This window comes from Nerophis ophidion, linkage group LG05, assembly GCF_033978795.1.
Source record: "Nerophis ophidion isolate RoL-2023_Sa linkage group LG05, RoL_Noph_v1.0, whole genome shotgun sequence".
NCBI classification, from domain to species: Eukaryota; Metazoa; Chordata; class Actinopteri; order Syngnathiformes; family Syngnathidae; genus Nerophis; species Nerophis ophidion.
In genome coordinates, this window is record NC_084615.1 from 29,351,157 (window position 1) to 29,378,218 (window position 27,062).

Here is a 27,062-nt window from a genome sequence, read left to right on the forward strand (position 1 = left end):
TTTCCTGAAGGCCCAATCCAGATCATGACAGGTGCAGCCAACCATCGGTGACACGACAGCCAATCAGACGCCGCCTATTTCACCGTCACCCGGATGTACGTGTCAACACTTCCTTGTTTAAAATGGCCGCCTCACCACTAAACTACAAACGCACCAGTTAACTTCCATTGTATATTGTAGTACACCGAGACTTATTTTAATGTCACAATGCCGGGTGCCGATAAAGAAACGGACCTCACGGAGAGAGTCGAGGCCTTTTTGTCCGACCTGAAGCGAGGGGGGAGCGGCATAGGACCACTGCGAGGCTCGGCGGAGACAGCCCGAGAAACGACATCCTTGCTCCGCAGAATCACATCCCAGGCCCGGTGGAGCAGTGCAGGTTCTCTCAAATACCAATACTTACCTTAATACGTTTGTTAGTGCATTGTCTTAGATATTTAATACGTGGAAAAGGTATATTTTACATGGAAATGAGAAAATAAGAACATGTAATGTGATAATGATTCAGGGGATCTCATGGAAATCATCCGCAAGGAGGGGAGGAGGATGGCTGCTGCCCAACCATCAGAGACCACTGTGGGCAACATGATCAGACGAGTGCTGAAGATAATCAGAGAGGAGTATGCCAGGTGACAACTATTAACTCCTTGAAATTCTACAGTCTGATACTATACTGCATCCATCCATCTTCTTCCGCTTGACCGAGGGCGGGTCGCGGGTGCAGCAGCCTAAGCAGGGAAGCTGAGACTTTCCTCTCCCCATCCAGCTCTTCCCGGGGGATGCTGAGGCTTTCCCAGGCCACCCGGGATACATACTCTTCCCGACGTGTCCTGGGTCTTCCCCGTGGCCTCCTATCGGTCGGACGAGTCTTAAACACCTCCCTAGGGAGGTGTTCGGTGGCATCCTGACCAGCTGCCCGAACCACCTCATCTGGCTCCTCTCGATGTGGAGGACCAGCGGCTTGACTTTGAGCTCCTTCCGGATGACAGAGATTCTCACCCCATCTCTAAGGAAGAGAGCCCTGCCACCTGGGGGAGGATACTAATTTTAGAATAGAATAGAAGAATAGAATAGAATGGACTTTATTGTCATTATATTTGCATAGAACAAGATTAAAGACTCCAACTTAGGTGCGGTAGTGGGAACAAATATGGGGTAAAATAAATAACACGGTAATAAAGGAAAAAACTAACAATTGAAATAAACAGACTTCTATCCAATAAAAATGATAAGCAATCCTGAACAATATACAAAACACTATAGAAATAAAAAATACTGTACAATATACAGAACAAGACAAGAGTACCGAAGTAATAAATAACAATCAGTGTCGGACGTATTGCACCCGAAGGGTAGTATTGCACAATAGGGTATTAGGGCATGATATTGTATAGGGGTGAATTATTATTATTATTATAAGTTAGAGTTCAACATGGTGACAGCTTTGTGACAGAAGCTGTCTCTGAGCCTGTTTGTTCTGGCTCTGATGCACCTGTAGCGCCTGCCTGATGGTAGCAAGTCGAACAGGTGGAAGCCAGGGTGTGTGCTGTCCTTGGTAATGTTTTTTGCTCTGTTGAGGCAACGGGTGTGGTGTAAATCCTTCAGGGATTTGGCCGCTTATAACCGTTATCTTGTCCTTTCGGTCATAACTCAAAGCTCCTGACCATAGGTGAGAATGGGAATGTAGATCGATCGGTAAATTGAGAGCTTTGCCTTCCGGCTCAGCTCCTTCTTCACCACAACGAATCGATACAACGTCTGCATTACTAAAGACGCCGCACCGCGCCTGTCGATCTCACGATCCACTCTTCCTTCACTCGTGAACAAGACTCCGAGGTACTTAAACTCCTCCACTTGGGGAAGGGTCTCCTCCTCAACCTGGAGATGGCACTCCACCCTATACTAGTTTTTTGAAAATAATGTTAAATAAGTCTCTAGGGTGGAAACTAAAAATGACTTCCGGACGGATTTGAAGCAATTCTGGACCACCACCCGCCGCCTCACAGAAGGGGAAGCAGTGCACGGTCAACACCGTGTATGGTGAGGACGGTGTTCTGCTGACCTCGACTGCGGATGTTGTGGATCGGTGGAAGGAATTCTTCGAAGATCTTCTCAATCTCACCGACATAGGGCTGGGCGATATGGCCTTTTATTAATATCTCGATATTTTGAGGCCATGTCACGATACACGATATATATCTCAATATTTTGCCTTATCATACTTGATACATATAATCACAGCAGTATGATGATTGTATGTGTCTACATTAAAACATTGTTGTTCATACTGCATTAGTATAAACTCAATTTAAACTTTCATGCAGAGAAGGAAATCACAACTAAGTCAATTGACCAAAACTGTATTCATTAAACAGTTATTAAGCAGTTGCACAAACATTCATGTCAATTCCAAAACAGAAAGTGCAAGATTGTCGGAGACATTTTAAAACAAGCTATTAGTGCACTTTTGTGCTTGATTTCACCAATCTGACATATCAAAACAACACTAAATTAAAGTGTACTTTTTGTACAGAACGTCACTGCAATCGTTTAAAACAAATAAAGTGTACTTTCGTCACACAAGATATTTTCAATAACTGTCAAATAAAAATGAGCTGCATGATAGGAAATCAAATAGTGTAATACCTTCGCTATGTGGTATGCTACTTCGGACGTTATCTCCTTCTGTTGTTGACTATTTTTTTCATACGGTGTTGATCTGGAAATGGAAGACGCCATGCTCAATTGGGTCAGTGCATTTTCTTGGGTGTGGCAACGGCCAAGATGTTGACATGCGGAGTTTCAAGCACTCTTCATTCTCTAGCAGGTGACTTTTCAAATAGTGCTGCTACTTTTTGGAGCAACGCTTTATCCGTATACTTGACATACTACAGTAATCTGTTCAACATCTTCCCGCTTAAAGCCAAACCACCGCCAGACGATGGAGCCTGTGCTGTTTTTCATGGGAATTAATTATTTTTCCTTCATTTGTTACAAGATTCGCACCTTTTTTCTTTCGTATTACCACTCGCACCTTCTCTCCGCTTCCACCACAGCTAACTAATGCCGCTACCACTCTGCTCCACGAGAGCGTATGACGTTGCACGCGCGACAGTGTGTGATGTATGTAAAAAGGTGCGCTTCTTTTATGTCTCTGTAAGGAGGAGATACAAAGAAAGAGGGAGAAACGCCTGTAGTGTAATGCCCGCATTTAAAAGCAACTGTGTGTGAACGTATACCCGAATACTCACGATGTAGTCATTTTCTATGTCGCACAGAGACAAACCCGCGATATATCGAGTATATCGATATATCGCCCAGCCCTACACCGACTCGTCTTACTATGAGGAGGGGGCCTGGGGAATCTGTGGTGGACTCTCCTATTTCCGGGGCTGAGGTTGCAGAGGTAGTTGAAAAGCTCCTTGGTGCTCTGGATGCTGTGGGACTGTCTTGGTTGACAATACTCTGCAACATCGCGTGAACATCGGGGGCGGTACCTCTGGATTGGCGGACTGGGGTCGGTGGTCCCTCTCTTTAAGAAGGGGAAATGGAGGGTGTGTTCTAACTATCGTGGGATCACACTCCTCAGCCTTTCCGGTAAGGTCCATTCAGGTGTACTGGAGAGTAGGCTACCCCGGATTGTTGAACCTCGGATTCAGGTGGAACAGTGTGGTTTTTGTCCTGGTCATGGAACTGTGGACCGGCTCTATACTCTGCAGGGTCCTTGAGGGTGCATGGGAGTCCGACCCGTTTCCAGTGAGGATTGGACTCCGCTAGGGCTGCTCTTTGTCACCGATTCTGTTCATAGCTTTTATGGACAGAATTTCTAGGCGCAGTGAAGTTTGAAAGGATCCGCATTGAAAGAATCCAGTTTGGTGGCTGCAGGATTAGGTCTCTGCTTTTTGCAGATGAGCTGAATGAAGTGGATAAGGAGAGGGAAGTCTGGGCTTTCCTGCTTGGGCTGCTGCCCCCGCAACCCAAACTCTGTTAAGCGGAAGATGGATGGATGTGTCGAAACTACTGCCAACATGCTGTTTTGTGTGTCTGCAGCTATTATGTTCCTCAGGAGTCGGCAACCCAAAATGTCGAAAAAGCAATATTAGACCATAAATCCAATAAAAAAATCTGTTTGGAGCCGCAAAAAAATTAGAAGTCTTATAGAAGTGTTATAATGAAGGCAACACATGATGTAAGTGTCTATATTAAATATAATAGCCTATTATCAAAATGACGTGTCTCAGGCTAACGTAAATCTTTGTTACAGAATTTTTTATATTTATTTTAAACATTTTTACAGCATTGGAAAACATTCGTAAAACAAAGTTTTCTCAAAAGATGAGATAACTCCTGGAAATGACTGTCTTAAAACTGCCAAAGGTACAGATGTGTGTGTCCAAGTTAAAGGAAACCTTTTCTTCTAATAGATTTATTACAATTTTTGCCAGCTGGTTAAGGTTTGCTGTGGTCTATAACATGGCACACAAACAACTATCAAAATTGCAGCCAATCTTACATACAAATAATGTGTCAAGAGACATGCAAATATGAATTAAATACAAAGAAGACATAAGTAGAGGATATCAAAATTAGTCAAATATACCTACAAACGGGGCATAATGATGCAATGTGTACATACAGCTAGCCTAAATAGCATGTTAGCATCAATTAGCTTACAGTCATGCGCTGACCAAATATGTCTGATTAGCACCCCAACAAGTCAATAACACTAACAAAGCTCACCTTTGTGCAGTCACGCACACTATAAAATGTTTGGACACAATTAGACAAAGGAGTGGCATAAAAAGCGTATTTCTGTGGCGGCATTGGAGAAAGTTGTAAATGTAAACAAACTACAGTGAGTTCGAGAATGGACGAAAACAGGACAAAACGGCGCTCGCCAAATACTCTCATCAATGAAGCATGTTTAACACAAACAGTGGGATTTTTACCAATTAGGAAGATTTGTGTCATGTTTGTCCTACAGAAACCATATTAAAACAAAAATCATATTTCTCCCTCATCTTTTTCCATTTTCATACATTTTTGAAAAAGCTCCAGGGAGCCACTAGGGAATGCTAAAGAGCCACATGTGTCTCGAGAGACGCGGTTTTCCGACCCCCGGTTGTGGCACTTGTGTTAAATGTTATACATCATAATATTACAAGGAGTGGGACAGGAAGACACAAATGTTAGCAACACGGGCATAACTATGTAAGCTACTCTGCTAATATTACACTCATTTTAATTGCAGCATCATGCTAAGTTAGGCTATTTGCTGAAGAAAAAATTAAGTGATGCAATTTATAGCTCCCACGTCTTTAGCTGACTGACTTTATTTTAAAGATGTGTGTTAAAGCCTGTTTTTTTTTAGGAAATGGAGGGAGGATCACTCATCTAACTAGGGGCAGATCAGGCAGGCTGTTAAGACATAATACTGTCCAGGGTTGTCTCGATACCAATATTTTAGTACCGGTAGCAAAATGTATTTTGATACTTTTCGGTAAGTTTTTAAATAAGGGGGACCACAAAAATTGAATTATTGTCTTTATTTTAACCAAAAATCTTACGGTACATCAAACATGTTTCTTATAGCAATCGAAGAACAATATTTTTCCTTGAATAAAATAGTGAACATACTAGACAACTAAACTTTTAGTAGTAAGTAAGCAAACATTTGTCTGCTGGTGTATGCAGTAACGTATTGTCTTTTATCATTCTATTTTGTCAAAATTATGAGGGACAAGCTGTAAAAATGGATTATTAATCCACTTGTTCATTTACTGTTAATATCTGGGCTTTTTTTAATTTCAACATGTTCCATCTCCACTTCTGTTAAAATGTAATAATAACTTATTTTTCTGTTTTATTTAATTTATTTTTTTATCATGTTCTGTTTGTGTTGTGTTGTTTGCTCTGTCCTCGGATTATCTTTTAATCCTGCCCATTGTACAGCACTTTGGCTACCCCTGTGGTCAATTTTAAATGTGCTTTATAAATAAAGTTGATTTGATTTGTTTGGATGCTTTACATTAGTTTTGGATGATACCACAAATTGAGGTATCGATCTCATACAAAGTAGTAACAGGATCCTACATTCGTCATATTCAAAGTCTTCATGTGTCTTGGGACATATTTTCTGACTTTATAAACATACAGTGGGGCAAAACAGTATTTAGTCAGCCACCGATTGTGCAAGTTCTCCCACTTAAAATGATGACAGAGGTCTGTAATTTTCATCATAGGTATACTTCAACTGTGAGAGACAGAATGTGAAAAAAAATCCAGGAATTCACATTGTAGGAATTTTAAAGAATTTATTTGTAAATCATGGTGGAAAATAAGTATTTGGTCACTTCAAACAAGGAAGATCTCTGGCTCTCACAGACCTGTAACTTCCTCTTTAAGAAGCTCTTCTGTCCTCCACTCGTTACCTGTATTAATGACACTTGTTTGAACTCGTTATCTGTATAAAAGACACCTGTCCACAGCCTCAAACAGTCAGACTCCAAACTCCACTATGGCCAATCGCAAAGAGCTTTCGAAGGACACCAGGAAAATAATTGTAGACCTGCACCAGACTGGGAAGAATGAATCTACAATAGGCAAGCAGCTTGGTGTGAAAATATCAACTGTGGGAGCAATTATCAGAAAATGGAAGACATACAAGACCACTGATAATCTCCCTCGATCTGTGGCTCCACGCAAGATCTCATCCGGTGGGGTCAAAATGATCATGAGAACGGTGAGCAAAAATCCCAGAACCACACGGGAGGACCTGCAGAGAGCTGGGACCAAAGTAACAAAGGTTACCATCAGTAACACACTATGCCGACAGAGAGACAAATCCTGCAGTGCCAGATGTGTCCCCCTGCTCAAGCCACTGCATGTCCAGGCCCGTCTGAAGTTTACCAGAGAGCACATGAATGATACAGCAGAGGATTGGGAGAATGTCATGTGGTCAGATGAAACCAAAATATAACTTTTTGGTATAAACTCAACTCGTCTTGTTTGGAGGAAGAAGAATACTGAGTTGCATCCCAAGAACACCAAGGGGCGGCATGGCGTAGTGGGTAGAGCGGCCGTGCCAGAGACCTGAGGGTTGCAGGTTCGCTTCCCACCTATTGACATCCAAATCGCTGCCGTTGTGTCCTTGGGCAGGACACTTCACCCTTGCCCCCGGTGCCACTCACACTGGTGAATGAATGATGAATGAATGATTGGTGGTGGTCGGAGGGGCCGTAGGCGCCAACTGGCAGCCACGCTTCCGTCAGTCTGCCCCAGGGCAGCTGTGGCTACTGATGTAGCTTACCACCACCAGGTGTGAATGAATGATGGATTCCCACTGCTCTGTCAGCGCTTTGAGTATCTAACAATAGGAAAGCGCGATATAAATCTAATCCATTATTATTATTATTATTATACCTATTGTGAGGCATGGGGGTGGAAACATCATGCCTTGGGGCTGTTTTTCTGCTAAGGGGACAGGACGATTGATCCGTGTTAAGGAAAGAATGAATGGGGCCATGTATCGTGAGATTTTGAGCCAAAACCTCCTATCAGTGAGCGCTTTGAATGGTTGACCAAATACTTATTTTCCACCATGATTTACAAATAAATTATTTAAAATTCCTACAATGTGAATTCCTGGATGTTTTTTTCACATTCTGTCTCTCACAGTTGAAGTGTACCTATGACGAAAATTACAGACCTCTGTCATCATTTTAAGAGGGAGAACTTGCACAATCGGTGGCTGACTAAATACTTTTTTGCCCCACTGTAATATGAATTTTAAAGGGCAGCACAGTGGAAGAGGGGTTTGTGCGTCTGCCTCACAATACAAAGGTCCTGAGCAGTCCTGGTTTCAATCCCGGGCTAGGGATCTTTCTGTGTGGAGTTTGCATGTCCTCCCCGTGACTGCGTGGGTTCCCTTCGGGTACTCTGGCTTCTTCCGACCTTCAAAGACATGCACCTGGGGATAGGTTGATTGGCAACACTAAATTGGCCCTAGTGTGTGAATGTGAGTGTGAATGTTGTCTGTCTATCTGTGTTGACCCCGCGATGAGGTGGCGACTTGTCCAGGGTGTACCCCGCTTTCCGCCCAATTGTAGCTGATAGACACCAGCGACCCCAAAGGGAATAAGCGGTAGGAAATGGATGGATGGATGAATTTTTAAAAAAAGGAAAAAAGATTGTGTGACAATAAAAATACTGATGCAATCATAGAAGTATCGAACTCCGGCTTCCTCCCACCTCCAAAGACATGAACCTGGGGATAGGTTAGAATAGAATAGAATAGAAAGTACTTTATTGATCCATGGGGGAAATTCAGCACCACAGTTCGCTCACAATAGACAATAATGATAATAAATAATATATAGCATATATTATACATATAATATATGAATAATATAATTCTACATTTAAGTGCAGTCAAGGAACATATGCATTATAAAGTCGTTGATTGGCAACACTAAACTGGCCCTAGTGTGTGAATGTGAGTGTGAATGTTGTCTGTCTATCTGTGTTGGCCCTGCGATGAGGTGGTGACTTGTCTAGGGTGTTCATCGCCTTCCGCCCGAATGCAGCTGAGGAAGGATCCAACACCCCCCGCAACTCCGAAAGGGACAAGCGGTAGAAAAGGGATGGATAGTAGGATCGACTAGATACGCTCCTGTACTTGGTATCATTACAGTGAATGTCAGGTGTAGATCCAAGTAAGGCATTTGTTTACATTGTGACGCTGGTGAGCTACAGTGTGTAGTGATGCATTTTTAGCTATTCCTCATCCTGCAGGGATGATACTTGTAAGAAATGTACTTTATTTGTCATCATGGAGGCAAGGGTTAGTGATTTAGAAGTAGCATCAACACTGCCGACTGGGGCTGAACACTCGCCACTAGCTAGCTAGCCATGTCTTAAAGCACATCTTCCTAAGGGCGTTTCTGTGTTATAACTTCACCTTTATCGTAGGGCTGGGCGATATATCGATATACTCGATATATCGCTGGTTTGTTTACTATATCGTGAGTATTCGGGTATACGTTCTCACGCAGTTGCTTTTAGCTTCGGGCATTACACCACAAGCTTTTATCACTCTTTCCTGTCTCCTTCTCAATAAAACAAGTGCACTTTTTTACATACATCACATACGTATTCGCCCTCGCAGAGCAAAGAGGTAGCGGCATGGGTGGTAATACGAGAGAAAGAAGCTGCCAATCTGGTAACAAATTAAGGAATAATTAATTCCCAAGAAAAACAGCAGGGGGTTCATCGTCTGGCGGTGGTTTGGCTTGAAGTGGGAATATGTCCAATCAACAACCGTTATTTCTCAAGTGTGGGGCAAAAGAGTTGCTACAAAAAGTAGCATTACTGCTAATATGTAGCATCATTTGAAAAGTCACCCGCTAGAGAATGAAGAGTGTTTGAAACTCTGCATGTCAAAATCTCTATTCGGTGCGAGACCCACAAAATGCTGAGGCAACCATTTCCACATCAACACCGTATGAAAAAAATAGTCAACAACAGAAGGAGATAACGTCAGCAGGAACCTACCACATAGCGTAGGACATACACTATTTGATTTCCTATTATGCAGCTCATTTTTATTTGACAGTTATTGAAATATCTTCTGTGACATCATGCACAAAAGTGCACTTTATTTGTTTTAAAATATTGAAGTGGCGTTCCGTACAAAAAGTGCACTTAATTTAGTGTTGTTTCATCTTCATTACATCATGCACAAAAGTCCACTAATCGCTTGTTTTAAATTTTCTCTGACAATCTTGCACTTTCTGTTTTGGAAATGACATGAATGTTTGTGCCACTGCTTAATAACTGTTTCAAAAATACAGTTTTGGTCAATTGACTTAGTTGTGATTTCCTTCTCTGCATTACAAACAATCGGAAAATTCCCGTCGTATCAATTCCTAGATATGGTCGTAATTATACTAAATGCACTGGGCATAATAAACACAACATTATTAATATTGCTACTACGGATAATTTGATCAAAAATTCCCTAAAACAGCCCACTACCTATAATATAGTTTTTTTAAACATAAGATCATTGTCTCCCAAAACGTTGTTTGTTAATATCATCAGAAACAACAATCTTAACGTCATCGGTCTCAGCGAAACCTGGCTTAAACCAAACGACTTTTTTGCGCTAAATGAGGCATGTCCTCCTAACTTTACACATGCGCATATTGCCCGTCCTCTTAAAAGGGGTGGGGGGGTCGAATTAATATACAACGAAAACTCTAACCTTAGTCCTAACATAAATAATAAATATAAATCGTTTGAGGTGCTTACTATGAGGTCTGTCACACCGCTGCCTCTACACCTGGCTCTTATCTACCGCCCCCCAGGGCCCTATTCGGACTTTATCAATGAATTCTCAGAGTTCGTTGCTGATCTAGTGACACACGCCGATAATATAATCATAATGGGGGACTTTAATATCCATATGAATACCCTATCGGACCCACCGTGCATAGCGCTACAGACTATAATTGATAGCTGTGGTCTCACACAAATAATAAATGAACCCACGCATCGCAACAGTAATACGATAGACCTAGTGCTTGTCGGGGGTATCACCGTTTCCAAAGTTACGATACTCCCGTATACTAAAGTATTGTCCGATCATTACCTTTATAAAATTTGAGATTCAGACGCATGTTCGTCAAACTAATAATAGTAATAACTGCTATAGCAGCCGCAACATTAATACGGCCACAACGACAACTCTTGCTGACCTACTGCCCTCGGTAATGGCACCATTCCCAAAGTATGTGGGCTCTATTGATAACCTCACTAACAACTTTAACGACGCCCTGCGCGAAACCATTGATAACATAGCACTGCTAAAGTTAAAAAAGGCTCCAAAAAAGCGCACCCCCGTGGTTTACAGAAGAAACTAGAGCTCAGATATTATTATGTAGAAAGCTGGAACGCAAATGGCGCACGACTAAACTTGAGGTGCACCATCAAGCATGGAGTGATGGTTTAATAACTTATAAACGCATGCTTACCTTAGCTAAAGCTAAATATTACTCAAATCTCATCCACCGTAATAAAAACGATCCAAAATTTTTGTTTAGTACGGTAGCATCGCTAACCCAACAAGGGACCCCTTCCAGTAGCTCCACCCACTCAGCTGATGACTTTATGCAATTCTTTAGTAAGAAAATTGAAGTCATTAGAAAGGAGATTAAAGACAATGCGTCCCAGCTACAACTGGGTTCTATTAACACTAATACGATTGTACATACGGCGGATACTGCCCTCCAAAATAGTTTCTCTCGTTTTGAGGAAATAACATTAGAGGAATTGTTACAACGTGTAAATGGAATGAAACAAACATGTTTACTTGACCCACTTCCTGGGAAACCCATCAAGGAGCTCTTTGTATTATTAGGTCCATCAGTGCTAAATATTATAAACTTATCACTTTCCTCGGGCACTGTTCCCGTAGCATTCAAAAAAGCGGTTATTCATCCTCTTCTTAAAAGACCTAACCTCTCACCTTCCCTTTATTTTAAAAATCCTCGAAAAAATTGTTGCGGAGCAGTTAAATGAACACTTAGCGTCTAACAATCTATGTGAAACCTTTCAATCCGGTTTCAGGGTAAATCACTCCACGGAGACAGCCCTCGCAAAAATGACTAATGATCTATTGCTAACGATGGATTATGATGCGTCATCTATGTTGATGCTCCTCGATCTTAGCGCTGCCTTCGATACCGTCGATCATAATATTTTATTAGAACGTATCAAAACACGAATTGGTATGTCAGACTTAGCCCTGTCTTGGTTTAACTCTTATCTTACTGATAGGATGCAGTGCGTCTCCCATAACAATGTGACCTCGGACTACGTTAAGGTAACGTGTGGAGTTCCCCAGGGTTCGGTCCTTGGCCCTGCACTCTTCAGCATCTACATGCTGCCGCTAGGTGACATCATACGCAAATACGGTGTTAGCTTTCACTGTTATGCCGATGACACCCAACTCTACATGCCCCTAAAGCTGACCAACACGCCGGATTGTAGTCAGCTGGAGGCGTGTCTTAATGAAATTAAACAATGGCTGTCCGCTAACTTTTTGCAACTCAACGCCAAAAAAACGGAAATGCTGATTATCGGTCCTGCTAAACACCGACCTCTATTTAATAATACAACTTTAACATTTGACAACCAAACAATTAAACAAGGCGACTTGGTAAAGAATCTGGGTATTATCTTTGACCCAACTCTCTCCTTTGAGGCACACATTAAAAGCATTTCTAAAACGCCCTTCTTTCATCTCCGTTATATCGCTAAAATTCGCTCCATTCTGTCCACTAAAGACGCTGAGATCATTATCCATGCGTTTGTTACATCTCGCCTCGATTACTGTAACGTATTATTTTCGGGTCTCCCTATGTCTAGCATTAAAAGATTACAGTTGGTACAAAATGCGGCTGCTAGACTTTTGACAAGAACAAGAAAGTTTGATCACATTACGCCTGTACTGGCTCACCTGCACTGGCTTCCTGTGCACTTAAGATGTGACTTTAAGGTTTTACTACTTACGTATAAAATACTACACGGTCTAGCTCCATCCTATCTTGCCGATTGTATTGTACCATATGTCCCGGCAAGAAATCTGCGTTCAAAGGACTCCGGCTTATTAGTGATTCCCAAAGCCCAAAAAAAGTCTGCGGGCTATAGAGCGTTTTCATTTCGGGCTCCAGTACTCTGGAATGCCCTCCCGGTAAAAGTTTGAGATGCCACCTCAGTAGAAGCATTTAAGTCTCACCTTAAAACTCATTTGTATACTCTAGCCTTTAAATAGACTCCCTTTTTAGACCAGTTGATCTGCCGTTTCTTTTCTTTTTCTCCTATGGCCCACTCTCCCTTGTGGAGGGGATCCGGTCCGATCCGGTGGCCATGTACTGCTCGCCTGTGTATCGGCTGGGGACATCTCTGCGCTGCTGATCCGCCTCCGCTTGGGATGTTTTCCTGCTGGCTCCGCTGTGAACGGGACTCTCGCTGCTGTGTTAGATCCGCTTTGGACTGGACTTTCGCGACTGTGTTGGATCCATTATGGATTGAACTTTCACAGTATCATGTTAGACCCGCTCGACATCCATTGCTTTCCTCCTCTCCAAGGTTCTCATAGTCATCATTGTCACCGACGTCCCACTGGGTGTGAGTTTTCCTTGCCCTTATGTGGGCCTACCAAGGATATCTTAGTGGTTTGTGTTGTGGTTTGTGCAGCCCTTTGAGACACTAGTGATTTAGGGCTATATAAGTAAACATTGATTGATTGATTGATTGATTAAAGTTTAAAATGGTATGAACAAGAATGTTTTAATGTAGACACATAGAATCATCATACTGCTGTGATTATATGTATCAAGTGTTCATTCAAGGCTGAGGCAAAATATCGAGATATATATCGTGTATCGCGATATGGCCTGAAAATATCAAGATATTAAAAAAGGGCCATATCGCCCTTTATCGTTAGTTTTTAAGCCAAAATGCGCGACCCCGAACGGGAATAAGCGGCAGAAATGGATGGATGGATGGATGTGTCCATTCTCTCTTTATTGCTACACACTGTGTCTGCTTGTAAGTACTCTGTAATTGTGCGCTGCCGAACATGCTCCTCTGCTCGTAAAACCAGCAATGTCATGACGTGACGACGCGACGTCATACCCGGGAACTGTTGCTTTTCAAACAGAGCATAATACCGTTTTTGATTAATTAGTACCGTGATACTATACCAGTACCGGTATACCGTGCAATCCTAATGCTGTCATAACTTCATTAAAATGTCAATTTTGTACAGGGACTTTTAGTGTGACCTATTGTTTTCTTGATCTGCTGCAGGTCTCGAGGTAGCAGCGAGGAGACTGACCAGCAGGAATCCCTCCACAAGCTGCTGACATCTGGGGGCCTCAGCGAGGAGAACTTCAGGCAGCATTTCGCTCCTCTCAAAGCTAACGTCATCGAAGCTATCAACGAGTTGCTTACGGAGCTGGGTGAGTTGTTCGCCCTCCTCCTCGTCCTCGGTGACGTCCCCTTTCAATGGTATAATATATTTTCCAGAGGGAACCACCGACAACATCGCCATGCAAGCTCTGGAGCACATTCACTCCAACGAGGTCATCATGACCATTGGACGCTCTCGCACAGTCAAGGCCTTCCTGGAAGACGCGGCTCGCAAGCGCAAGTTCCACGTCATCGTTGCCGAGTGTGCACCTTTTTGTCAGGTAAGATGCGCTAACTGTATTGACCCGCACTTAAGGTTACCTTTCTAAGAATCATTTTTAAAAATATATTTTAGAAGATATATTCATAGAGAGGGCTTCGCGGTGGTAGAGGGGTTAGTGCGTCTGCCTCACAATACAAAGGTCCTGCAGTCTTTGGTTCAATCCCAGGCTCGGAATCTTTCTGTGTGGAGTTTGCATGTCCTCCCCGTGAATGCGTGGGTTCCCACCGGGTACTCCGGCTTCCTCTCACTTCCAAAGACATGCACCTGGGGATAGGTTGATTGGCAACACTAAATTGGCCCTAGTGTGTGAATGTGAGTGTGAATGTTGTCCGTCTATCTGTGTTGGCCCTGTGGTGAGGTGGCGACTTGTCCAGGGTGTAGAGCCTTCCACCCGATTGTAGTTGAGATAGGCGCCAGCGCCCCCCGCGACCCCAAAAGGGAATAAGCGGTAGGAAATGGATGGATGGATATTCAAAGAGAGAGTTTTAAATGACTCCTGTTTCAGACATCTCTATCTTAAAATTAGCATAACTGCTTTTAGTTGTTTGCTAACTTGCTGACAATCTTCAAGACACCTTTTCCAGCGGGTCGTCTCTGGGTCATGGCTGTATCTTTCTCGGTCACTTGTGAGCGAGCGTGTGACTGACCGGAAGAAAAGCTGAGACTTGTGGAGAAATTGCTTGGCTCCACTTGATGTATGCGTAAATCTCAAGACCCCCAATATTCGATGACCTGTCTTTTTCTGGCTGTCTTTTAGGTCAATATGGTACTTACACTTCGTCACCGCAATTTTGGTTTGAGTTATGTTGTAATTTCATCTCACGGCTGTGTGGAAGCGACGCAGAGAAAAGCAGTTTAGTGAAGAGTGAAGTGAATTATATTTATATAGCGCTTTTTCTCTCATGACTCAAAGCGCTTTACATAGTGAAACCCAATATCTAATTTTTACATTTAAACCAGTGTGGGTGGCACTGGGAGCCGGTGGGTAGAGTGTCTTGCCCAAGGACACAACGGCAGTGACTAGGATGGCGGAAGCGGGGATCGAACCTGCAACCCTCAAGTTGCTGGCCCGGCCGCTCTACCAACTGAGCTATACCGCGTCAAAACCTTTGTGTTGTGGCTGCTGTCTCCGGATTCTTTTTTGTTTGTGAGTGTGTCTGGAACCTTCTTGTAGAGAAATCATTTGGCGCCACCTATTGGAAAACATTGCATTTAAATGTCTAGCCCTTATAATCAGAAGTCATGAACTATATAAAGAAGTTCAAAGGTTGGAATCTGCACTTTTGCATGATATACTAGTTACTATGGTAATCTAATTAGTTACTATGGTAATCTAATTAGTTTAATGGTAATCTAAGTCACAGAAGCTGAGACGAGGCACCAAGCAGTGTGGGTGGGGAGCGTTTCCACAGAGTGTTTCCAGAGCGGCCAGCCTGAAATGCTGGTGTCAGAGACAGACGCGGAAGGAGATTTTCACATCAATGTTCTGAAGTGTAGTGATATATCAGATTGTAGATAGGGGTTTTTTTTACTCCTCATGTACATATTTCACTGTGTTTGTTGCACTTTTGTTGCGTTTCGTTGGATTGTAAAATATGTCGATGTAGAGGGGGTGTGACGTTCTTATGTTGTCAATGCTCAGTGTTTTATCATTCATAGTTTATATTGTAAATTCTTTATTTTCATGTACCGGTACATTCTGGGTGTCTTTCAGTATAAAATAAATAAATTCTGTCATAACGATTTTAGAATCCGATAAGACATTATTGTGAGATTTTGTATTAATGTTCTTAAAAATAGATATACCGGCCTGACACATTTTTTTTCTTTAAATTTGGCAAGAGAGAGGCAATATAATTGCCCAGCCCCTGTTGTATAGAAATCATTTGGCGCCACCTGTTTGAAGACATTGCATTTAAATGTCAAGCACTTTAATATAAGGCAGACTTGTCTTCCATCCATCTATTGTCTACCACCTGTCCCTTTTGGGGTCACGGGGGGTGCTGGAGCCTATCTCAGCTGCATTCGGGTGGAAGGCGGTGTACACCCTGGACCAGTCGCCACCTCATTACAGGGCCAACACAGATAGACAGACAACACTCACACGCTAGGAGCCATCTAGTGGTGCCAATCAACCCATCCCAAGGTGCATGTCTTTGGAGGTGGGAGGAAGCCGGAGTACCCGAAGGGGAACCCACACAGTCACGGGGAGGACATGCAAACTCCACACAGAAAGATCCCGAGCCGGGATTGAACCCAGGACTACTCAGGACCTTTGTATTGTGAGGCACAAGCACTAACCCCTGTACCACCATGCTGTCTTGTTCAAGCTATTTTGTAAGTCTTATATTATACGGTACTTACAATTTATCAAGGTTACACTTTTTGATTGAGTTGTGGATTTTTGTTTGACTTTTTAGACACACCTTAGTATAAATATAAGTATTTTTACCCAGAAAGTAGTCTGAAACAGAGATTTTATATTCGGTATCAAGATTTATACATGCAAACCAAACAACTTCACCCAAAGCAGAGCAACTCTTCCCGTCACCCGCGTTGGGCTCGTATATTTAGGGTTGTCTTGTATTCTTAGGTTGTATTCTGAGTTGTTTTACATCACACCATCATGTATTGTTTGTTCATTAGGGTCATGAGATGGCCACCAGTCTGTCCAAAGCTGGGATTGAAACGACTGTCATTGCAGACGCCGCCATATTTGCGGTGATGTCTCGTGTGAATAAGGTACCTAACTAAACATTACAGGAAGTGATGTCAGAGCTGGGAGGAAATGTGTTTTCCTTGTATGTGTCAGGTGATCATCGGGACACAGACAGTTCTCGCCAACGGAGGACTGAGAGCCGTTAACGGCACTCACACTCTGGCCCTGGCTGCTAAGCACCATTCTACGCCGCTCATTGTTTGCGCCCCCATGTTCAAACTCTCGCCTCAGGTAGGAAGACTCATCATTTGACATATTCAGAAAAATACTAACAATACGCCATTTTGTCTCAGTTTCCAAACGAGGAGGACACCTTCCATAAGTTTGTCTCCCCTCATGAGGTGCTTCCATTTACTGAAGGTAAACACTCCACCTTCTTTTGAAAGCCAAGACCTTTGACCTCACAATAAAGTATTTGTCTGGTAGGCGAGATCCTCTCCAAGGTGAACGTGCACTGCCCCGTCTTTGACTACGTCCCACCTGAGCTCATCACGCTCTTTATCTCCAACATTGGCGGGCACGCGCCATCCTACATCTACAGACTCATGAGTGAACTCTACCACCCCGAAGATCATGAATTGTAAACAGTAGAAATAAAGAAATACATAAATAGTTGTCTATTTTATTGAGCAAAGCATGCCTAATGTGTTCATCTAAATCAGGGGTCGCCAACCCAAAACGTTGAGCCATATTGGACCAAAAATACAAAAAACAAATCTGTCTGGAGCCGCAAAAAATTCAAAGCCGTGTATACGTCTTATAATGAAGGCAACACATGATGTGTCTATATTAGCTATAATGGCCTACTATCAAAATGACTGTCGTAAACTGAATCAAATCTTTGTTGACAGAAACGTTGAAATGTAATATTAATTATACACATTTTTACAAAATTAGAAAGCAGTAAATCAGAAGCTACTAAGAAGGTTGATTGATGGAAACTTTTATTTGTAGATTGCACAGTACGGTACATATTCCGTACATATGACCACTGTGACAGTCTTAAGCCGTCGTCACTCGGGTTCAGCAGATCACCATGGAAGGACATGCTTTTAAGCAGTTTAGACTTTTATTTTTTCAATAATTGCGTCTTTTCCCGGGTTGTTTTTCAGCCTTTCCATCCGCTGCTCGCTCCTCACTCTCCTTCAGTCGGCCGCGTCGTTGTCGTGCGCTCCGTCTCTCCTTTCCGTCTCTCTGATCGCGCTTCATCCGCTCCTGCAGGCTCTCCAACTCCTCTCTCGATCTCTCCTCCTTCTCCCCTTCTATACAGCAGGAGGAGATGAGTTAACTGTGTGCAAGTGTGTGTGCCACGCACCTGATTCAAATTGTGGCGGTGTCGCTCGCAGCAAGCCCCGCCTCTTTCCTCCGCTGCATCCTGTGCCCCACCGTCAGCCCGTTGGCTCCGCCTCTCCACAGCCACTAAATGGTCAAATACGTTTTTCAGCTTGTTTAAGTCGGGGTCCATGTTAATCAATTAATGGTAGATAAGGTAGGTGAGATAACTCCTGGAAATTACTGGCTTATATTGGCCAAAAGTATAGAAGTTTGTGTCCAAGTTCTTCTTTTAATAGATTTATTACAATCTTTGGCAAGATAGGTAATGTTTGCTGTGGTCTGGAACAACATAGCACACAACTATTAGGAATGCAGCCTATATTACATACAGATAATGTGTCATGAGACATGCAAAACTAAATTTTTTCCAAAGAGGATAAAATTAGCTCAACTATACCTACAAATTAGACATAACGATGCAATATGTACATACAGCTATCCTAAATAGCATGTTAGCATAGATTAGCTTGCAGTCATGCACTGACCAAATATGCCTGATTAACACTCCAACAAATCTATAACATCAACAAAGCTCACCTTTATCGAGTCACGCACAGCATAAAACTTTTGGTGGCCAAAATGAGACAAAGGAGTGGAAGATTTTACATGTAAGCATCACAGTCCACACTATGGTGAGTTCAAGAACCACCGAAATTAGTAGGACAAAACGATGTTCACCAAATACTGTCATCAGTGAAGCATACACATAAACATATTAAACGGTGAACTTTCTAACAATTGGGAAGGTTTGTGTCATGTTTGTCCTCAAACAAAAAACATACTAAAATAGAAAAGTAATTCTCTCTCCCCTCCCCATCTTTTTCCATTTTCAATCCTTTTTTAAAAATGCACTAGGGAGCCACTAGAGTGGAACTACAGAGCTGCATGCTGACCCCCAACCTAAATAAACAATTTTACCTTTAAAAAAAAAAAAAAAGACAATGAAAAATCAAACATTTGAAAAATACATATTTTACAAAACAACAATATTCAAATTGAATAGCTTGAAAATAGTTGAGAAATATTAATATGTGCAATAATGAATAGCAAAATTTTTCAAGTTATTAAAATTCTAAAATTGTAAAAAAAAACACCTTAAATGCAAACAAAGGACTAACTAAATAATCGTAATAAATGAACTTATGACAAAAATATATTTGAAATAATTTCCAATGTGTAAAAGCAGAATACACAGTATATATATTTGTTGAATTTAAAATGTTTTAAAAAAAAAAAAAGCCTAAAACGAGTTCAAAAGTAATTTTGTCCTTTACTCAAGTGCTCATCTCCTGTGCGGAGAAAGTTGTCTTCACTCCTCTCCATGTCAGTTCAAGATTGTCTGAAGCACGGATAATAACTACATACTCATAACTGCACATACCATTTCCAATTATGTCTCTGCACTTATGGTATCCACAATTGCAATATAATACATTTCATTTATAAGCGCCTTTCAAAAAAAACCAAGGACATTTTACAATATACAGATAAAGTAATTAAAAGTTGATAATAAAATTATTTTATTATTAACGTTTTCTTTATTTTCTTGACTATTTACATTGTAGATTAAGTGACAATCTACAATGTAAATAGTCATGAAAATAAAGAAAAAGCATTTAAATGAGAAGGTGTGTCCAAACTTTTGGCCTGTACTGGACATAAATATAATAATTATATTTTTTGATTCAAAGTGGATCCATCCTATTTAAAAATATGTTACAGTATGTTATAATTCTGCTAATTTACGAACAAATAATTCTTAACCGTCCAAATTCTATGGGTTGCTTTTTTTGAAAAGAGGGTGTAGTTACATGACTTGCCCAGATGGCAGTGCTTTATGTCAGGGAGGCAAATGATCACGGGTGATGTTTAAATTTGTTTATTAGTTAGGTGTAAGAGGAAACTTTAATTGTTATTTTCAGCAACTTTTATTAAAGATTTGGAAGGGGCGATACATTTGCATGAGGCCATCTTCGCAGAGCAAAGTAAGAGAATATATTAAACTCCTAAACCACCGTTCCTACATTGTGTTTATCGGGAGAAATTACGTAAAATAATGACATGACAAGCAGACTTTTAGGGATAGTATCGTCTTTGCATCATTAATAGCTTGTAGAAGGATTTTATTGGAGTGGAGATCACTGTTTGCCTCCAAGGCCTCCTTATGCTTTAAGGACCTCACATTTTTCTTAGATTTAGAGAAAATTCAACATAATCTGAGGGGTACACCTAAACATTTTGACTTGACCATATAGTGACATAGCTAAATTAAAGACGCTATAGGCCAGTGGCATTTGAAAGCAGCGGAGTATAGTACCAACGGGGGCCGTCGACGGAAGACACGTAAGCGGTGTGATTGAAAACAGAAGCGCGGATGCCGGGCGGGGCTAACAACAAAGCAAAAGGATAATCCTTACAGAACACCGCTTCCTTCCATCCTGAAACTGGATTTAAATGGGAGACGCGAACCTGTTAATCTGGGTGAGGAGTCAGCTAAATTAGTCATAGTAGAAAAAACTTGTTCTAATTTAGCTGACTCCTCACCCAGATTAGTAGGTTGACGGGAATTTTCCGATTGTTTGCTTGGTGCTGCGATTAACTGAACGCTTCATAATTTGCCACCTCAGTAGAACGCATGTCCAACTTTTAAACAGTCATAGTAGAAAAAACATGTTCTGTTTCAGAGTTGGACATGCGTTCTACTGAGGTGGCAAATTATGATACGTTCAGTTTATCGCAGCACCAAGCAAACAATCGGAAAATTCCCGTCATATCAATTCATAGATATGGTCGTAATTATTTTAAGTGCACTACGCATAATAAACGCAACATTATTAATATTGCTACTACGGATAATTTGATCAAAAACTCTTTAAAACAGCCCACTACCTATAATTTAGGCTTTTGAAACATAAGATCATTGTCTCCCAAAACGTTATTAGTTAATGAGGTCATTAGAGACAACAATCTTAATGTCATCGATCTCAGCGAAACCTGGCTTAAACCAGACGATTTTTTTGTGCTAAATGAGGCATCTCCTCCTAACTATACGAATGCGCATATTGCCCGTCCCCTTAAAAGGGATGGGGGGTCGCACTAATATACAACAAAAACTTTAACCTTAGTCCTAGCATAAATAATAAATATAAATCGTTTGAGGTGCTTATTATGAGGTCTGTCACACCGCTGCCTCTATATCTGGCTGTTATCTACTGCCCCCCATGGCCCTATTTGGACGTTATCAATGAATTCTCAGAGTTCATTGCTGATCTAGTGACGTACCCTGATAATATACTTATAATGGGGGACTTTAATATCCATATGAATACCCCATCGGACCCACCGTGTGTGGCGCTCCAGACTATAATTGATAGCTGTGGTCTTACACATATAATGAATGAACCCACGCATCGCAGCGGTAATACGATAGACCTAGTGCTTGTCAGGGGTATTATCGTTTCCAAAGTTATGATACTCCCGTATACTAAAGTAATGTCGGATCGTTACTGTGTTGTCTGTCTATTTATGAATAATCCGGACGAGGCATGTTGGCTGAGTTCTTAACGTTTACTTTCAGAGCGTGCATATCACAACATACAAGATGCCGTCATGGCGACACACACCACCTTTAACGGGCTGCCGCGCATGCTCGTCACTCCTGTTGCATGCTGGGTAGTGTAGTTCTTTTATTCCCTGGCTCATAACATCACAATTACCTTATAAAATTTGAGGTTCATACTCATGTTCAGCAAGCTAATAATAATAATAACTGCTATAGCAGCCGCAACATTAATGCTGTCACAACGATAACTCTTGCTGGCCCACTGCCCTCGGTAATGGCACCATTCCCAAAGTATGTAGGCTCTATTGATAGCCTCACTAACAACTTTAATTTTGCCCTGCGCGAAACCATTGATAGTATAGCACCGCTGAAGTTAATAAAGGCTCCAAAAAGGCGTACCCCAGGGTTTACAGAAGAAACTAGAGCTCAGAAATTATGTAGAACGCTGGAACGCAAATGGCGCGCGACTAAACTTGAGGTGCACCATCAAGCATGGAGTGATAGTTTAATAACTTATAAACGCATGCTTGCCTTAGCTAAAGCTAAATATTACTCAAATATCATCCGCCTTAATAAAAACCATCCTAAATTTTTGTTTAGCACGGTAGCATCGCTAACTCAACAAGGGACTCCTTCCAGTAGCTCCACCCACTCGGCAGATGACTTTATGAAATTCTTTAATAAGAAAATTGAAGTCATTAGAAAGGAGATTAAAGACAATGCGTCCCAGCTACAACGGGGTTCTATGAACACTGATACGATTGTATATACGGCGGATACTGCCCTCCAAAATAGTTTCTCTCGTTTTGAGGAAATAACATTAGAGGAATTGTTACAACGTGTAAATGGAATAAAACAAACAACATGTTTACTTGACCCACTTCCTCGGAAACTCATCAAGACTCTTTGTATTATTAGGTCCATCAGTGCTAAATATTATAAACTTATCACTTTCCTCGGGCACTGTTCCCCTAGCATTCAAAAAAGCAGTTATTCATCTTCTCCTTAAAAGACCTAACCTCGATCCTGACCTCATGGTAAACTACCGACCGGTGTCTCACCTTCCCTTTATTTTAAAAATCCTCGAAAAAATTGTTGCGGAGCAGCTAAATGAACACTTAGCGTCTAACAATCTATGTGAAACCTTTCAATCCGGTTTCAGGGCAAATCACTCTACGGAGACAGCCCTCGCAAAAATGACTAATGATCTATTGCTAACGATGGATTCTGATCCGTCATCTATATTGCTGCTCCTCGATATTAGCGCTGCTTTCGATACCGGCGATCATAATATTTTATTAGAACGTATCAAAACATGAATTGGTATGTCAGACTTAGCCCTGTCTTGGTTTAACTCTGCAGTGCAGTGCGTCTCCCATAACAGTGTGACCTCGGACTATGTTAAGGTAACGTGTGGAGTTCCCCAGGGTTCGGTCCTTGGCCCTGCACTCTTCAGCATCTACATGCTGCCGCTGGGTGACATCATACACAAATACGGTGTTAGCTTTCACTGTTATGCTGATGACACCCAACTCTACATGCCCCTAAAGCTGACCAACACGCCGGATTGTAGTCAGCTGGAGGCGTGTCTTAATGAAATTAAACAATGGATGTCCGCTAACTTTTTGCAACTCAACGCCAAAAAAACGGAAATGCTGATTGTCGGTCCTGCTAGACACCGACCTCTATTTAATAATACAACTTTAACATTTGACAACCAAACAATTAAACAAGGCGACTCGGTAAAGAATCTGGGTATTATCTTTGACCCAACTCTCTCCTTTGAGTCACACATTAATAATGTTACTAAAACGGCCTTCTTTCATCTCCGTAATATCGCTAAAATTCGCTCCATTTAGTCCACTAACGACACCGAGATCATTATACATGTGTTTGTTACGTCTCGCCTTGATTACTGTAACGTATTATTTTCGGGTCTCCCCATGTCTAGCATTAAAAGATTACAGTTGGTACAAAATGCGGCTGCTAAACTTTTCACAAGAACAAGAAAGTTTGATCACATTACGCCTATACTGGCTCACCTGCGCTGGCTTCCTGTGCACTTAAGATGTGACTTTAAGGTTTTACTACTTACGTATAAAATACCACACGGTCTAGCTCCAGCCTATCTTGCCGATTGTATTGTACCATATGTCCCGGCAAGAAATCTGATTCCCGGAGCCCAAAAAAAGTCTGCGGGCTATAGAGCGTCTTCCGTTCGGGCTCCAGTACTCTGTAATGCCCTCCCGGTAACAGTTCGAGATGCTACCTCAGTAGAAGCATTTAAGTCTCATTTGTATACTCTAGCCTTTAAATAGACCCCCTTTTTAGACCAGTTGCCGTTTCTTTTCTTTTTTCCTCTGTCCCACTCTACCTTGTGGAGGGGGTCCGGTGGCCATGGATGAAGTACTGGCTGTCCAAAGTCGTGACCCAGGATGGACCGCTCGTGCAGAGTCAGGACTCGGGATGGACTGCTCGCCTGTGTATCGGCTGGGACATCTCTGTGCTGCTGATCCGCCTCCGCTTGGGATGGTTTCGTGTTGGCTCCACTGTGGACGGGACTCTCGCTATTGTGTTGGATCCACTTTGGACTGGACTCTCACGGTTGTGTTGGATCCACTATGGATTGAACTTTCACAGTATCATGTTAGACCCGCTCGACATCCATTGCTTTCGGTTCCCCTAGAGGGGGTGGGGGTGTGTGTGTGGGGGGGGGGGGGGGGGGCGGGTGTTGCCCACATATGCAGTCCTCTCCAAGGTTTTTCATAGTCATTGTCACCGACGTCCCACTGGGTGTGAGTTTTCCTTGCCCTTATGTGGGCCTACCGAGGATGTCGTTGTGGTTTGTGCAGCCCGTCGAGACACTAGTGATCTAGGGCTATATAAATAAACATTGATTGATTGATTGATTGATATAGGATAAATGTAACCCTCACTGATGACAATTAACTTTTTCACTTACCTCAACTCTTTTTTTCTGTGTCGCTGTTGTTTTTATTCAGTGACACTTCTCTGTATGCTTGTGATTTTTATTTTGGTTGTTAACTTTTTTTTGCCCCTTTTAATCAGTTATTGTGAACCAATTTGGCACCACTAAATTTGTTATAGTGTGTGAATGTGAGTTGGAATGCTGTCTGTCTATCTGTGTTGGCCCTGCGGTGAGGTGGCAACTTGTCCAGGGTGTACCCCACCTTCCGCCCGATTGTAGCTGAGATAGGCACCAGCGCCCCCCGCGATCCCAAAGGGAATAAGCGGTAGAAAATGGTTGGGTGGATGATATGCACCTGGGGATAGGTTGAGTGACAACACTAAATTGGCCCTAGTGTGTGAGTGTGAGTTAGAATGTTGTCCGTCTATTTGTGTTGGCCCTGCAATGGGGTGGCGACTTGCCCAGGGTGTACACTGCCTTCCGCCCGATTGTAGCTGAGATAGACACCAGCGCCCCCCGCGACCCCAAAAAGGGACAAGCGGTAGAAAATGGATGGTTGATTGATGTTATTATTATTATTGATTCTCTATCTGCTAGTGGTGAAGAGGAAGGCAGTACATTGCAACCCACTGTGACTGCAATGTAGGACGGGGGCAGTGGGAGGGGGTGTTATTATTTTACTTTTATTATTTGTCCGTCTTTTTTGTATATTTTTATCTTATTTTATAGAAAGAAACCAATTTTGCGGGTGGGGGGAAACAGTGTCTGTTTTCTCAGAACTTGTATTATTTCCCTCTCAAAAAATAAATAAATATTGTATTAAAAAAAAATCAGAATGTGTGAAATGGTCCAACAAATATTTGACAAATGTGCCTTTTTTCAAATGTATTTATTAATTTTTGTTAATTGTTTAAACTTGATTTAGAAATTGCAACATTTACAAACAATTGAGAAATAATAATAATCAAAATAAGTACAAAAACAGTACAAAACAGCGCCAGGGGATTGTAAACTCAATAAAGTAACTAAAATAGAATACAAAATATATAAAATAGAATGCAATATATATATATATATATATATATATATATATATATATATATATATATATATATATACCGAGGAAGTCGTAGTGGTTTGTGTTGTGGTTTGTGCAGCCCTTTGAGACACTAGTGATTTAGGGCTATATAAATAATCATTGATTGATTGACATTTGGAACACAGCATAATCGTTTTCACAGCTTTTTGGTTTACTAACATCCTTTAATGCAGTGTTTTCCAACCTTTTTTGAGCCAAGCCACATTTTTTGCGATGAAAAAATGCAGAGGCACCCCACCAGCAGAAATCATTAAAAAAAACAAAATTCAGTTAACAATAAAAAGTCCTTGTCGCAATTGTTGGATACGACTTTAAACCATAACCAAGCATGCATCAATATAGCTCTTGTCTCAAAGTAGGTGTACTGTCACCACCTGTCACATCACGCCGTGACTTATTTGGAGTTTTTTGCTGTTTTCCCGTGTGCAGTATTTTAGGATAGGGATAGTTTTTTTTGTCATTGCACATGTACAACAAAACTTTGTTTTCAGCACAAACCCATTCAAGATTAGACAAACAAACAGTATACAGGGTTATAGAACAGGAACGCTGATGGGTCGCCACAAGGCGCCCCGTAGAAGATGGGAAAAAAGTCAACGCTGGGGAAGGAAGGCTGAAAAAAATACAATCTAGACTGGGCTCCTAAGGGGGCCCAGGATGGAGTGGGAAAAAAAACTCCATAGCAAAGCACATATACATATGACAACATACATCTCAAGATATCTAGCAACAGAGGGGAGGGAGTGAGGGGTTCATTGTGGCAGGCCGCAGCTCTCAGGCGCTGACCATCCTTCCATCACCCCTATGGGATTTTCGTCAAGGGCGATGGATTTGGGGGTGGGGTATGTGTGTGCGACATATATTTTTGTGGATGCATGTGTGTGTGTAAACATGCCACGTGTCTCTGTTCCGCGGCCTTGATGTCGTGCAGCCGATAAGTCCAAAGTCAAAGTTTAGTTCTTGTCTTGCGCTCCTATTATGGTGGCTTTTTCTCTTTTGTTGGTACTTTCCTGCAGCAGTTTCATGTCTTCCTTTGAGCAATATTTCCCGCATCTACTTTGTTTTAGCGAGCAAGAATATTTCAGTTGTGTTTATCCTTCGTTGTGGGGACATTGTTGATTGCCATGTCATGTTCGCATAGTAAATGGGTTGCACTTG

At 41.8% G+C, this 27,062-nt stretch overlaps 1 protein-coding gene across 1 annotated transcript; it reads left to right on the plus strand.

The window, feature by feature from the left end:
* Positions 1-100: 100 nt before the first annotated feature.
* On the plus strand, positions 101-17,591 carry eif2b2 (eukaryotic translation initiation factor 2B, subunit 2 beta). The gene is made up of 8 exons (XM_061900455.1): positions 101-379; positions 509-629; positions 13,876-14,027; positions 14,095-14,258; positions 16,907-17,002; positions 17,073-17,210; positions 17,273-17,339; positions 17,406-17,591. The coding sequence occupies exons 1-8, from the start codon at positions 208-210 to the stop codon at positions 17,561-17,563; spliced, it is 1,068 nt and encodes a 355-aa protein (XP_061756439.1). The 5' UTR covers positions 101-207; the 3' UTR covers positions 17,564-17,591.
* The last annotated feature ends 9,471 nt before the right edge of the window (positions 17,592-27,062 follow it).

Coding starts and splice junctions, on each gene's coding strand:
- eif2b2 (XM_061900455.1), top strand. CDS start 208: ATGCCGGGTGCCGATAAAGAAACGGACCTCACGGAGAGAGTCGAGGCC. Junction 14,028..14,094: donor CGAGTTGCTTACGGAGCTGG/GTGAGTTGTTCG, acceptor TATATTTTCCAG/AGGGAACCACCGACAACATC. Junction 17,003..17,072: donor TGATGTCTCGTGTGAATAAG/GTACCTAACTAA, acceptor TGTATGTGTCAG/GTGATCATCGGGACACAGAC.